Source organism: Zootoca vivipara, chromosome 1, assembly GCF_963506605.1.
Source record: "Zootoca vivipara chromosome 1, rZooViv1.1, whole genome shotgun sequence".
Classification (NCBI taxonomy): Eukaryota; Metazoa; Chordata; class Lepidosauria; order Squamata; family Lacertidae; genus Zootoca; species Zootoca vivipara.
The window spans coordinates 80,508,848-80,522,597 of NC_083276.1; the positions used below are offsets into that span (position 1 = coordinate 80,508,848).

The 13,750-nt window shown below is 41.9% G+C and overlaps 1 protein-coding gene across 1 annotated transcript in view; it reads right to left on the reverse strand.

Moving 5' to 3' along the window:
* The window catches only part of CD6 (CD6 molecule), a 40,245-nt gene extending 36,143 nt beyond the window's left edge, over positions 1 to 4,102 (reverse strand). The window contains exon 1 of the mRNA XM_060281189.1: positions 3,972 to 4,102. Coding sequence (XP_060137172.1) covers positions 3,972 to 4,026 — 55 coding nt within the window. The 5' untranslated portion in view covers positions 4,027 to 4,102. The remainder of the gene's footprint in view (positions 1 to 3,971) is intronic.
* Positions 4,103 to 13,750: the final 9,648 nt, after the last annotated feature.

The window sequence follows — 13,750 nt, forward strand, 5'->3', positions numbered from 1 at the left end:
TCAGGATTCATCACTGACCCCCCCCCCCACGCTACACACAAGCCTGCAACTAGGTTCAGTTATGGATTTTATTATAGTGTTAATTTAATTGCTCATTTAAAAGGAGATGGAGATGGAGGCTCAAGCAAGGAATGTTGTCAAAAGACAGTGAATAATAAAAATAAGCAAGTATATTAAATTAAAACATGAGTTTTGTATTGGTAGAAATAATTGTATTTACAATCTTGGAGATTAAAAAACTCAATTACGTACTGGAAAATTACACACGAAAATTGCACACGAAATTGCACACGAAAGCTCATACCAAAATAAAAACTTAGTTGGTCTTTAAGGTGCTACTGAAGGAATTTTTTTATTTTGTTTCGACTCAGACCAAACACGGCTACCTACCTGTAACTAGTACTGGAAAATTGATCTACTTTCTTACTGCATTGATCAACACACCCTTATAGTTTACGTTGCAGGGGGGATTTTTCATTTCCTTGCTGCTTCTCTTATGTGGCCCCAATCCAGAGAAATATTCCCAAAGACTTATGTTGCACTTACCATTTCAAAGATGGATCTAGTCAGGACTGCAGAAGTATCTGTATGGGTCAAACTAGACAGGACACTAAATGGGTCACTTGAAAATGCTTCACTTTTTGTAAACCGCTTTAAGGTATTTTTTAACAATCAAACAGTATATAAATTTTACAAGATAAATAAATAAAATGTATCAGAGTAGTTTAAAATTTGTAATAATAGACATTGGGGGGGGGATTTCATCTGGATTGCAATGTACAGAGAGGAGAATTTAATCCTCCCCTTCCTACCAGTGTTCCTGACAAAAACTGCCTTTCACGCTGCTATTTGCCTTAGGAAACACACTTTAATTGGTGCCAATTAGATTTCTGTTGGGATCATGGCTGCAGTGGGAAGAGCTAAACCTCCCCTTCCTGCACTCTAAGATTCCAATGAGAATCCACCCAGCCATTATTGCAATTTAGAAATTCCCAGACCTGCCTCCAAGTTTGGCCGTCAGCCTTAATCAGCTCTCAGGTGAGACAGGTATTAGGAGGAAGGTGAACCTTGGACATGAAACAAGGTCAAATGCAGCCCTTCAGTCATGTATGGAAGCCCACTAGGGACAGTATAGGCATTTTTGGTTTTGCTGCTTGCCTGAACAACAGACACTGTCAAGTGTCTGGCAGGACAAAATGCATGACTGTTGCACTGCAGCTGACTTGATGGGTCATAAGTTGTTCAGGCCTGCATTTAAAAAATCAGTCAAGACCAGAATTTCAGTCACTGTAAAATGGGAGACCTGCATTAGTTGGTGGCTGGGGAGCACTTAAAAATAAATAAAAAGTCTTAATCCTAAACACAATGAATAGAATTCCAACTAAATGTCCATTATTTTGGGTGCTCCCAGACTGCTGTTATTTTCAGATGGGATTCACTTACATACCGACAACTTCAGGTTGTGCAATCAAAGTTGGTTTGGTACTTTTGCTCAACAAACTTGCTTCCCCCCCCCAAAAAACTGGATTTTTCTGCAATGAGGAAAGTGGTGGGAAGATGCCACAAAAAGTGGAGGATAACAATTGCTTGAGGCAATGTTGTATAAGCTCCCCACAAATAAACCAGAGTGAATGCTTCATAAACAGCCAACATGGTTTAACTTCTGCACAAGCTTTGTGCAAACAAATCAAGATGTATGCTCAATAAACAGGTTGTCTAGAAAAGACCTATATAAGGACATCCATACAGGCATCATATAAAGTAGTACATATTGAACGGGACAGAAACAGTGTTGGTCCCTTTCTTGAAAAAAGAGCTCTAAAAGCCAAGCAGAGGTGTGATCAAAATTTTCCTTCTACTCTGGATTAATGAATCTGTAATAATGACTACACCCTGGTTGGGTGTTCACAATGGCGAGTGGTGTTTCGAATCATTACTGTCTCCCCCATGCCCCCCATACAGGCATCCATCAATAGAGCCTAAGGAGGCTAAAAACAATCAATCAATACAACATCAACACCAAAAAAACCAATAAAACAGTTAAAAGAACAGTGCTAGCAAAAATGCACAACAGTCCAAGACTTTTTTGCTTCCTGAGGCAGAATAACTAATGGCGCAATATCACTCTCCCCACTTTTAAGGTGCAGAGTGCCCAAAATTGGCTGAGTAATTTGGGCACTTTATTTCAAACAACCCAGGCAGAAAATCTCACAGGTTTTTTCCCTGATGGTCAAAAAGTAACAATAATAACCTTTTCATGACACTCGAAATCAGCTGCCTGAGACAACTAGTTCACCCTACCTAATGTCAGGGCTGGTTCTGCATCAGCCACCAAAGGCTCGGGAGAAGAACTACAGGACTACTAGATTGGCTTGCATGAGTGTCACTGAGGAATTTATTCTATAAACAGGGTACAATCAAAGAGAACGCCCTGTCCACTGTTGCTTCCTGTGTTATTCATATAAATGGTATTAAAGTGATGCAGTACTTAATTCTATTAATATGATGGTCTAAAAGCCAGGAGTGGGGATGGTGTGGCCTTCCAGATGTTACTGGACTACTACAGCATCTCTAACCATTGGCCATGTTGGCTGGAGCTCATGGGAGTTGAAGTCCAAGAATGTCAGGAGAACCACAGCTTCGCCACATCTGGTTTAACCAGGCTAGTAATATGCATATATGATTTTTCCCCCTCCTTTTTTTTCTCCTGGGACTACTTTTATGTCCATTCCTGCCCCACTTTTTCCAATAGGCTTCTGCCTTTTAATCTTCATCTTCGGTTCGCTTTACATGCAAATCTGGGTAGTATTTATTAAGCAACGTAGACTAGGAAATTTAGCAATTATGGGGCAAGAATTTAGATCCCCTTATATATTGGTGACAGGCTGAAAAAAGGCAGCAAAGAGTAGGACTAAAATAACAGGCCTTACAATGGAGGGAAGTAAGCAGTGGTGTTCCTCAAGGGTCTGTATTGGCTTGGGAACCCACATCTACTTGTTTATACATGATATAATGTTTGGGGTGAGAAGAGAAGTGGTCAAGTTGTGGCCAGCCACCTTTGGTACAAGGTGCTAGACTAGGTGGATGCTTAACCCAGCAGGGCACTTATATTCGTAAGAAATCGCTAGTCAATTCCCTCCTTCGTGATTCATGTAGTGATAATTGGAGACATGAAGCCCTCTTCATGAGCTAAATTTTCAAGAAAAGAAAAGAAAAGAAAGGCAAACAGCTGAAAGAAGGGGGAATTCAAGACAGATTCTTGTATCCATCTGTTTCTACCAAGCTGAAAGTGGGCTTCTGAGTTCAGATGCTCATATTGGGAATAAATGGAAAGGTGTTGCCTTTTCAAATTACAGCAGGCATACCCCCTCCCCATGTTTCCCCATATTTGGAAAAATAGTGAGAACAAGTGGGCATAAAATGCCAGATTGGTTTCTGAATAATGAGGACACTGTTGGTCCAGGACCAGAACAGTAGACCTGTCATCTGTAGACCACTTGGTCTGATATGTCAACTTCACATCTCAAAGAGGCTGACATTCACTGTCATTTGATGTCCATTTTAGAGACATGAGTAATGAGGGTGAAAATTAGTTTATTTTCCCATCCTTTGGGGTATGGGTATTATGGGTATTAACCAAAATCTCTCCCCCCCCCGCTTTTTGCCAGCAGGAAGCGGGATCACAAATGAATGGTCTCTTCTTGACTTGAGAACAGAACAAAGAAAACAGAAAAGTGGGCACCTGAAAGCCTCAGGTGCTGCAAACTGGTATTGGCCTCAAAGAAGGCAGCAAAAGATGAGCATTCATCTACCGCAGAAAGCCGGGCCAAATGTTGTGGATGGCAGATGGAGAGATGCACTGAACTGTCATCACATCTAAAGGACTTACAGAGAAAGCTGAACAGAGCCAGAGAGAGCCAGCATGGATAGAAATGAAAATACGGAACCAAGCGAGAAATCGAGAGAGGTACCTTTTCTGATCGCCATTAAGGAAAGGGTCATTAGCAGCACATCTATCAGGTCCATCGTGCATGAGAGTGCACTGACTGAACAGCAATGATCTTCAGAGCTGGGGAGAGGAAAAGGACCAGCACGCTCTTCATTTCATTCTCCTCCTGACGTAGTGATTAGTTTCCATACAGTAGTTTATTTCGTTTGCTTGTGGTTTCAATCGACTCAGGAAACTGTCGGTACACTCTTAGTCCTGGTGGCAACTCAAGCAGACTGAAAAGTGAAGCAATGTGAGAAAATGGTATTGGGGGTGGGGAGGGGGCAGGAAAGCAAAATGAAACCCATGTGAAATAATACTGGAGTGTAAGGTAGGCTACCACAAGCCACCAGCATTAGGATGTCCATCACCATGGCCAGGGGACACACACAAAGAACCATGGTCCTGGTAGTTATACACATCATTCTTTGTCTCAGAAATAGATGCTTCTGGAGTTGTCTTGTTATTTTGGCTCCAGGACCTTCTTGTTCCTCCTTCCTCTAGAGGCCGGACATGTGAAAGAATAGTGTTTTTGTTTTGTTTTGTTTCAAAATTAAGATATTGATTTTTAAAATACAGAGCAAGAAACAAATCCCCAATCACCACCTTCCTGCTCCCTGGTCAAACCAGCTAGCGATACCAGCTCCCTGGTCAAACCAGTGCTTTCCCACATATACCCCCATGTGCCAGGCAGGCAGAAACCATGTTCTTTTGTTGTAGCATATACCATGTTTCTCCTAAAATAAGACATACCCATAAAATAAGCCGTAGCAGGATTTCTAAGCATTTGCGCAATATAAACCATACCCCGAAAATAAGGCATAGTGATAGGCACAGTTCTGGAGGGCGCCAAGGAAGAGGCTAGGCTGGGCATGTAATAAAAAATAAGGCATCCCCTGAAAATAAGCCATCGTGGGTTTGTTTGGTTTTTTTTGGAGAAAAAATAAATATGACGGTGTCTTACTTTCAGAGAAACACGGGTATAATAAAACTGGACCAAATGAAATAGAATTTGTCAGGTGTATGTCAGACTTATTTGCATACGCAGCTTGTGGGTCAACTTTTCCATTAATGCCAAGATCCAAGTCTGGATAGTCCGATCCCAAAACAAGTCTCCAGCCTGGGTTCTCCGGTACTTGGCAACCGTCAGTTTAGCTGCTATGATAAAGATAGATAACTAAGCCTTTACAAAGCAGTGTTTCGACATCGGAATCAAAAACTGGAAAGGAGAGCAAGCCTGGTGTCAGGTGAAAGTTTTTGTTTAGCTATATGTTCGATTTCCTGAAACACTTCACTCAAATAAAGCAACTTTGGAGCAAGACCACTGCAGGTAATTTTAAAAAGCTGGTTGACCTGCATTCTCTCCAGCAGCTGTTATATCCGCTACTCAATATCCTGCTAAGCTGCTGTAGATAGAAGTGCCAAGGATGTATAGGTTTAATAGTGCTTTCCTTGACTCTAGCTGAATCTGACCAAAGAAGCAGAGCACCCCGGATTGCCTGCCATTCCTCATCAGATATAGGCATCCCTGTATCACATTCCCAATACTTTTTAAATCAGGCATCCCCAAACTTCGGCCCTCCAGATGTTTTGGACTACAATTCCCATCTTCCCCGATCACTGGTTCTGTTAGCTAGGGATCATGGGAGTTGTAGGCCAAAACATCTGGAGGGCCGCAGTTTGGGGATGCCTGTTTTAAATTCATAATTAAAACCTTTAGGTGTCTGAGCAAGCATTTTGTAAAGCTTCTTTTGAATTCAAAAGAAGTCAAAGATCTAGTAGCATGCCTTTTGATCTCAGGGTGGGTTATTAAGTAGAAAGTATGATAGATATGTATGAATATTGGTCACTGACTATAATGGAGAGATTGATTGATAAACTGATAGATATGTATCCGATGAAATGGAACATCTTTTAATTTGGTTTGAATCACATCACCCTTCAGAAGTGCTGGCCTCATTTAAATCACCACTTTCCCATTTCCTGAAAATATATCTATCTGGGTTCTGAAATAAAGGGTGTTCAGTAACAGGTCATGGAAGAGATGGAAGGTCCAAAAATCTAACCATGAGATCTGCAGATCGCGCTGGATCATTAACAAAATATTTTTAAAATGAGAGGCGTTGTGCTATCACTGAAGGTTTGGTAAGGGCAGATATTTTTGACTGGTTGGAGCAAACCAAACTGCCTTTTGAAGTCACAGCTGCTTTTTGCCATTTATTGAGGGGAGACTTGTGTATTCACAGGAGAATAGTTTAAAAAAGTAAAGGTAATTTTGGGAGCAACATCATTTCTATGGCTGCTGTCCAACCCAGGCAGGACCAAGCGGCAATTTTCCAATTTTGTAATTGGAGTTTGAATTCTGAAATCAGCCATTTATAATTTAGGGTAAAGTCAGTGTCCACAAAAATGCATGTATTATTCATGAGATATTTTTTTAAAATGACAAATTCTTGTGGAAATGTGGAGAAGTGATTTTTTTAAGATTGGAAAAATGAGAAACTTAGGGAACTGAAATTGACAGATGCGTCTATCCCTAACCACAACCCTCTCTCATCAAACCAGTGTTGTTGTTGTTTTTCTGGGGGGGGGGTGCAGGGTTACGCATACCCCTAAACATTTTGTGAATCTTTGTACTTTTGTCCATTTACTGTATTTATTTTTCACAAATTGAACTATAAAATGGTGATTTTCTTGAGTCAAAATGAGAGTACCCCTAAACATTTTTAAAAAGAAAAAAAGCACTGCATCAAACCATTTGTTACCTGTAGTAACATTTCCAGTTGAATGGACAGCACATCCTGTGGCCTTTAATCTGGTGCTCTTACCCAGATAAATTAGGAGGAACCACAGACAGGCAAAAGTATGTCAGCTCACCTCACACTTTTAAAGTTACTTCTGCCCTAAGTCCTCTGCACAAAGCAAACCACCACATGCAAGGCCCATGAAGTTTAACTGCTGCCCTCTAATGGAGAGCAGTCAACACTACAGAAATGCATGGCTGCATGGGGCTGCAGGGTTGACATGATATCGAAGACATATCGACCCACAGCAAATCATTATCTTGACCTTACTTTGGACATGATCTAGGAGGCTGCCACACTGTCGTTTATTGTGAACCTGGTAGCTGCTCCTGTATGCAAGTTCTGTGCAGCGTCCACACAACTTTGTACTCATCAAAATGCCCTCCCTGCCTGCCAGTCTCTCTCACACAGTCCGTATTTACCATTTCTGCCTTTATTGTTTTTGTTCCTTATTGATTTTCTGCAGATATGGTAGACTTCTCGCATTTTGATGAGGATGTTGTGTGGACACTGTGCAAAACATCCATGCATTTAGCAGTGCCAAGTCCACTGCTGTGAGGAAGTCCCCCGGAGTCAAAATAAAGTACAATGGCGGTTTCCCTTAACCAACGGAACTTAATTTGAGAAGACCATCTGAGCATCACTTGTCACTGTAAGGAAGCAGACAGTGGGGCTTCCAAATCTTGTGAGAAGTGCTGGCAAGTGAATGTGCTTCTGCTTCTTGCAGTTCCATTGTACTATCCAAAGGGAAATACAAGCGGGGGTGTGTGTGTGTGTGCAAGCCATATGCTTGAGCCAGTGCAAGAGAGTGGATTTTGTGCCAGGAGACACATGGCCCTAGTCATATACAAACACAATCTGTTGCGGGTATCAATCTACTTGGTTGTAACTCAGCCACAGAGGAGAAGAATCACTGCCATTTTAAAAATTTGGAATGAGATTTCCATATCAGATGTCCCCCTCTTTATTTGCTTGTTAAATTGGATACAACTGCCAGGCAGAAAAGGGCAACCCAAATAATCCATAGGCTGGAGAAACAGATGGCAGATTTCTACAGGCACTTTCAAGCCTGCCTTCACAGAAGAAAGAAACAAAAGATGAGAATTCTGCGCTCAGAAAAGCATTGTTCTGCAGTCCTGTGGTACTGTGGCTTTCATTCTGCCCTTCCCTCTATAGATGTATAATCTAGATTAGACAGGCAAATCTGGAATAAAGGCAGGAGGTGGAGGATAAATCTTTCCATCTAGTAGCACCATGATTGTTTCTCCTGTCTGTTCAAGGCAGACATGGGGGATCTGTAGCCCTACAGATGTTGTTTGACTACAACTGCTATCAGCTCCAGATAGCACAGCCAATGGTCAGGGATTGATGGGAGCTGTCATCCAGAACGAGTGGCTTGCCCACGCTTGGTGTAATGTTTTAATACTATAGCCATTTGGGTAGAGGGAAGCCTGTCCACAAAGGAGCTGAAGTGGCTTTGCAAACTGCAGGAGGAGTCTGTCAAGGCAATAGCCATGACTGACTCCCACTGCAAGTTACATGATGACCCAAAGAGAAGGTCTGCCTATTGCACCTGGAGACTAGTCCCTCCAGAACGTCCACCACAGCTATAACCTTGCAGCTGCCTTGCACCCCCTCCAGCTTCATTCACATCAACATTCCTCCCTCCCCATGACGCCCAAAAGGAAATGTCACTCTTGATTATTTGTTAATTACTCACCACCCAGAGCCGATTATTGTGGAGGCACAGTAGTTAATGGCTGAGTTGATTTATACATCTTTCAATTTGCCACTTAACAGCCCCTAGCAATGACTGTCTTTACAAATGCCTCATTAAATTTCATTTAGTTAAATGTCTTTTGCCTTGTTACACAAAGGATTTTTTAAAAATCTTTTTTAGAAAATAGTTTTCTCAGCTGGTCGGTACCTATTTTTCTCGTTATGTCTACAGGTTACAAGTGTATATTGGATTTGTAGTGGAACCTGCCAACTTTGCCTCTCACAGTGCCTTGTTACTTGGCAAGTAGATCTTGTTGGTATCTATTAAATGCTGAAATTGTGGGAATTTTAGTAGTTTTGGAGTGGGACACCTTGAGCAACCCTAAAAGATTAAGACACCCCAAAATGGGAAAAGGAGAGGCAGCCTCGGGAATGTGTCTTTTGAAGGTCACGTGTATTTCAAAATGTGTTTTCTTTATGTTTTCATGGGGGCGGGAACCCTGATTCTCTGCCCTATTAGCACAGCTTCCAGGGTGGTTAACAACCATAAAAGCAATCAAAGCAATGAAACGAAAACATCGGCACAATGTAATTGGCAGCGCAACCCTATGGATGTCTACTCAGAAGTGCACCCTGCTGAGGTCAATGGAACTAACTTCCAAGGAAGATGATTATAGAACTGCAGCCTAAAAGAGCAAAATGGAAACAGCAGGGGAAGATAAAAATAGGTGAGCATAACCAGCAGAAGAACCACTCAGCTGGCATTTAAGAATGCTGGGGGAAATGGAAGAAGAAAGCTCTCTGACTGGCAAAAGAAAGGTGTGAGAGTGCGGCACCAGTCCAGAAGGGGAGCAGTCCAGAAGTGAGGCCAAAAAAATTGAAACTGAGAATGATGGAGGTAATATGTTTTAGCAAGGGGATATGTACAGTCTTCAGAAGGGAAGAGGACAGGATTACTGACATTCCCTACATGAGACAGCTACTGTACTAGTTTCTATTTTCATTGATTCAAAGTATTCAAAGCTACCTTTTGAGGTCAAGTAGTGTACAAAAGAATCTATGAGACATGTCATAGTGGTATACATTATTATAAGAAGGCTTGTCTGAAATACATAAGCCCAAGATAGAGAAACCTTTTTATTTCAAGCGCTGCATTCTCACAGAGTTATCTGTTGGGGGCCACATACAAGCAGTATGTAGGGCCAGAGGCAAACTGCAGGTGGAGTCAGAGGTGAGTGGCATTTGTAGCTTCCTCTCTCTGTGCCACCACATATTTTTATGGGCTTGCTGAGTAGCCCCCCCCCTCACACCCACCCACACCCCAGAAAAGGGAGCCAGCAAGGGAAGATGGCCTTAATTATGGGCTGAGTGAGAGCCAACTGACTCAGAAGGTATCAGTGGGATCTGTTGCCTGGCAACTACCAACATGGAAAGACTAGCCTTCACTGAGTGAGATTCAGCTGCTCAGTCCCACTCTCCTGAGCAGAGAGGTCAACACTGAGCTCTGATGCCTATTAGGCAGAGGCCAAATGGAAACATCAAGGAAAACCATGGATATGAGCAAGAAATGCCACCAATATAATCCTTACTTACACACCCATATAATCCTTACACCCTACAGAAACCATGTTAATTTTGTTATTGACAACTAGGGGTGGACAAATCTGTCAATTTTGGTTTCTCTCAGTTTCTCATTTTTCAATAGACAATAAAGTTTCATTCATTTGTTCATTTTTCTGACCTTAAGTTCAGCTCTCCAGATTTCTAGATCTGTTTGCATTTTTTTTAAGTCCCAATGAAAATTCACCAGCATTTTAGTGTGAATTTTCCCTAATACACACGTTTTGAATCTAATTTTGCAAAGCAATTTCTAATACAAAGCATTTTTGTATGTCGTTTCATATGCATTTTATTCACACTTTGCCCCAATATATGCATTTTTGTACACATTTGTCAGCTGGACACCTGTGTTACAAAATTCGGAGAAGTGACGATTTCAAAGGATGGCCCTAATTTGGTCTGTATATTACTTCAGAAAGTGTGAATTAGAATCACCTTTAAATGTGAACTGAACCAAATTTCTTCCTAGCCTTACTGACAACAGACCTGAATGTGATTTCCATTGTGGTAACATTTTGTGAGAGGCTCTCCCATAGCCCTTGTGCAAGTATTTTACCCTAAGACACTAAGGAATGAGAGAATATTGTTTTGATGCGCAGCAGACTACATACTAAGCGGATAACATGACCAGACAATTGAAACAATACACAGAGGACTCTTAATTTACACATGAGGATTAGTCAGTTAAAACCTGCAGTGCTTTCAATTGTCCAGCCACATTACCCACTTTAAAGAACGTTTACCTTGTAGGGCTACTTTAGTATTGCTTTTCAGAGAGGAATTTCCAGCTGCAAATGTTGATTGCTTTTAGCATTTAATCCATACACCTCTTTCAACTACATTAATTGGAACAGATAGTGTTTTATCCATCAGCTACTGAAGAAAATTTGTGTTTGAACATGCACTTTACTAATTTAACCACAATAATTTCCATAGGAATTATGTTTACCTGGTAGAACTGTCATTTTGTCAGCAGGAGTTGAGGAATTTAATTCCAGGCTTAAATGATGCCTGCTTCCAGATGGACAGCTCCTAAAACTATTCATTTATTCTCTTTTCTCTGTGTGCTACACATGAAATTGCAATTGGCTCTCCGCACTGTTGGGGGTATTGCACTTCTGGGGGTGAAATCACCATGTGAATGGGGAAGGGGGAGGTACAATTCACCTCTAAAGCAGCATATATTCTTTTATTTCCCTTCTTTATTTTTAAAGACAAGCATCTGTCTGGGTTTCTCCAATATGGCTCTGCCTGGGATGTGCGCTTATGGCTGCAGCCTTTCCTCAGTGACTAACATAGGAATCTGGATCAAACTGCTTTATCAAAATGAAATTTTGGCTGAACAATGGTATAAGGTACAGTGGTGCCTCGCTAGACGAATTTAATTCGTTCCATGGGTCTATTCTTATAAAGAAAAATTCGTCTAGTGGATCCCATAGGAATGCATTGAATTATTATTATTATTTTAAAAAATTGCCCAAAGGAACGCATTAATTGAATTTCAATGCATTCCTATGGGAAACCGCAATTCACTAGACGAATTTTTCGTAAAACAAATTCGTCTAGCGAGGCAACCTCCGCTAGAAAAACCATTTCTTTAAGCGAAAAATTCGTCTTACAGGGCGTTCGTTAAGCGAGGCACCACTTTACTCAGAGCCTACTGGGAGGATACGAGGTTTGGGGAAGTATAGAAATTCAAATGAAGTTCAGCACAAATTTCAGAGGGGGTTAAATTGCCCAGGAAAGGTCCCTGGGATGTGAACAACTTTGCCCAGGCCAGCTGGTCCCTCCCAACCACTCTGCATATAACTCCTTTCTTGAACTGGACTTTGCTCATTCTCTTAAAAAAAAAATACTGTAGTTATGCTATTGTGCAAGAGGAGAGAGCTCTTTAAGAGCTCTATAAGAACTGTGCACTTAACTGTACAAACAAACGTCTGTGAGGGCCCTTAATCTTGCTTTGTTTTTGGCGTCAGTTCACAAATATGACTTGAAGGAATGCAAATATTAAAACAGTTGCATCTGATTTTTTATCGTAATTGGGACAGTCCAATGGGCAGAGAAAGAAGCAGATTTCAGAATTAGAGGAAGATTTATTTTTTTAACTAAAAAAAATGGGAAGGAACACAGTTCTTTACACCACAGGCTGTTGAAGTAAAATGGCAGCAGAGAAATGTCTCTTGGCTACCTCCCTAATCCAATGCTTGTGTGGTGCTGGACTAGGAGTCAGAACAGTAATCTACCCTCTTCCAATTGGTACAAACCACACCTGCCTCACTTATTAATTCTGTGCCTCTTCTGCAGGCCAATGGTGAATAACCCTTTCCCCCCCACATACAAGTTTTTAGATTCCCTAAAGGTCCATCTTTCAAGAACATTAATACACATTGCTGGTGTATATGGGACCAATAATTCCTCTCTTTCTTTCCTTTGGGGTCACTTGTGTTCACAGATTAAGGGTAAAAGTAAGCATTATCCTACTCTGTTGATTTTCATCATTTTCATAAGGAAGTTTAATGGATTGATGTCCCAATGAGGGATGTCCCACTGAGAGAGTTCTCGTCGTCCAGAGTGCCGCAATAAGGGTGTTTTTGCTGACTCATCAACAGAGGGGAAGGAATGAAGAACATAACCATTTCTAGGCCTTGTTATTGAGGCAGACAACCTCTCTTTAGCCTGCCATGAGCTAAAGCAGATGTGCATCGCTCTAGGTAACACAGAGCCCTCAGGACACTTCCAAACCCCTCTCTCCAGCTACACACCCCTTGAGGTTTTCTGCCTGGTTGCAAATGTGTCCTTGAGGTATGATAATGACTCTTGCTTGTCTGGGTGGAGGGCAGAGAGGGGCAGGTGAGTGTGTACAGTAGCATCTGTCAGGGCTGCATGGGCGCCTTGCTCTCCTGACTTCCCTATGCCATGCATTGGTGCAGGATCCCAAGAGGTGGAGGGGAAAGTCAGTGGGGATCTCTGCACGGTGCAACACGGCATCGGGTTGGCTCTGCCACTGCACCGCACCGGGCTCCCTTTACCATCTTGGTAACTGGCAGCAACATGTGGTGTTGGGAAATCAAGAAAGGCACGCATCTCCACCTGTGCGGCCCTACCAGCCACTAGTGTGTGTGTGTGTGTGTGTGTGTGTGTGTGTAGAAACTAGCCTGCTGTACAAAGGCAAACATTTGCATTAATTGCTCTGTTCACTTTTGTCTGTCTCCGGCCCTTCCCATCACTGGCAAGTGGCTCCCGGAGGTTTGCTAAAAAAAGAATTCTGCCTGTAGGCTAAAAAAGGTCCTGCAATACTGGGATAGGAGAGACAAATATGGATATCTGGAGGGAGCTGCTTATTGTTGGTTCCCCCTGGGAATTCCCAAGGTTTGAGAAAGCCTTGAGCAAAATGTGTGTTGGCCAGGGTAGGGAGGAAGGTACTATTGTGGTTGGCCATTCTCCTGCCTCTCATCTAGTTGTGAGAGCCTCATAGGAAAAGGCTAAACTTTTTGCTTTGTTTTTAAAGTCAAATAAATAGATGATTTATTAAAGAGCTGTTGTTTTAAAAAAAACCACTGTGAGAAGGGATGGAAGACTGTAAAGTGGGAGGGAAGAAAATATGATTGTGACTCATGGG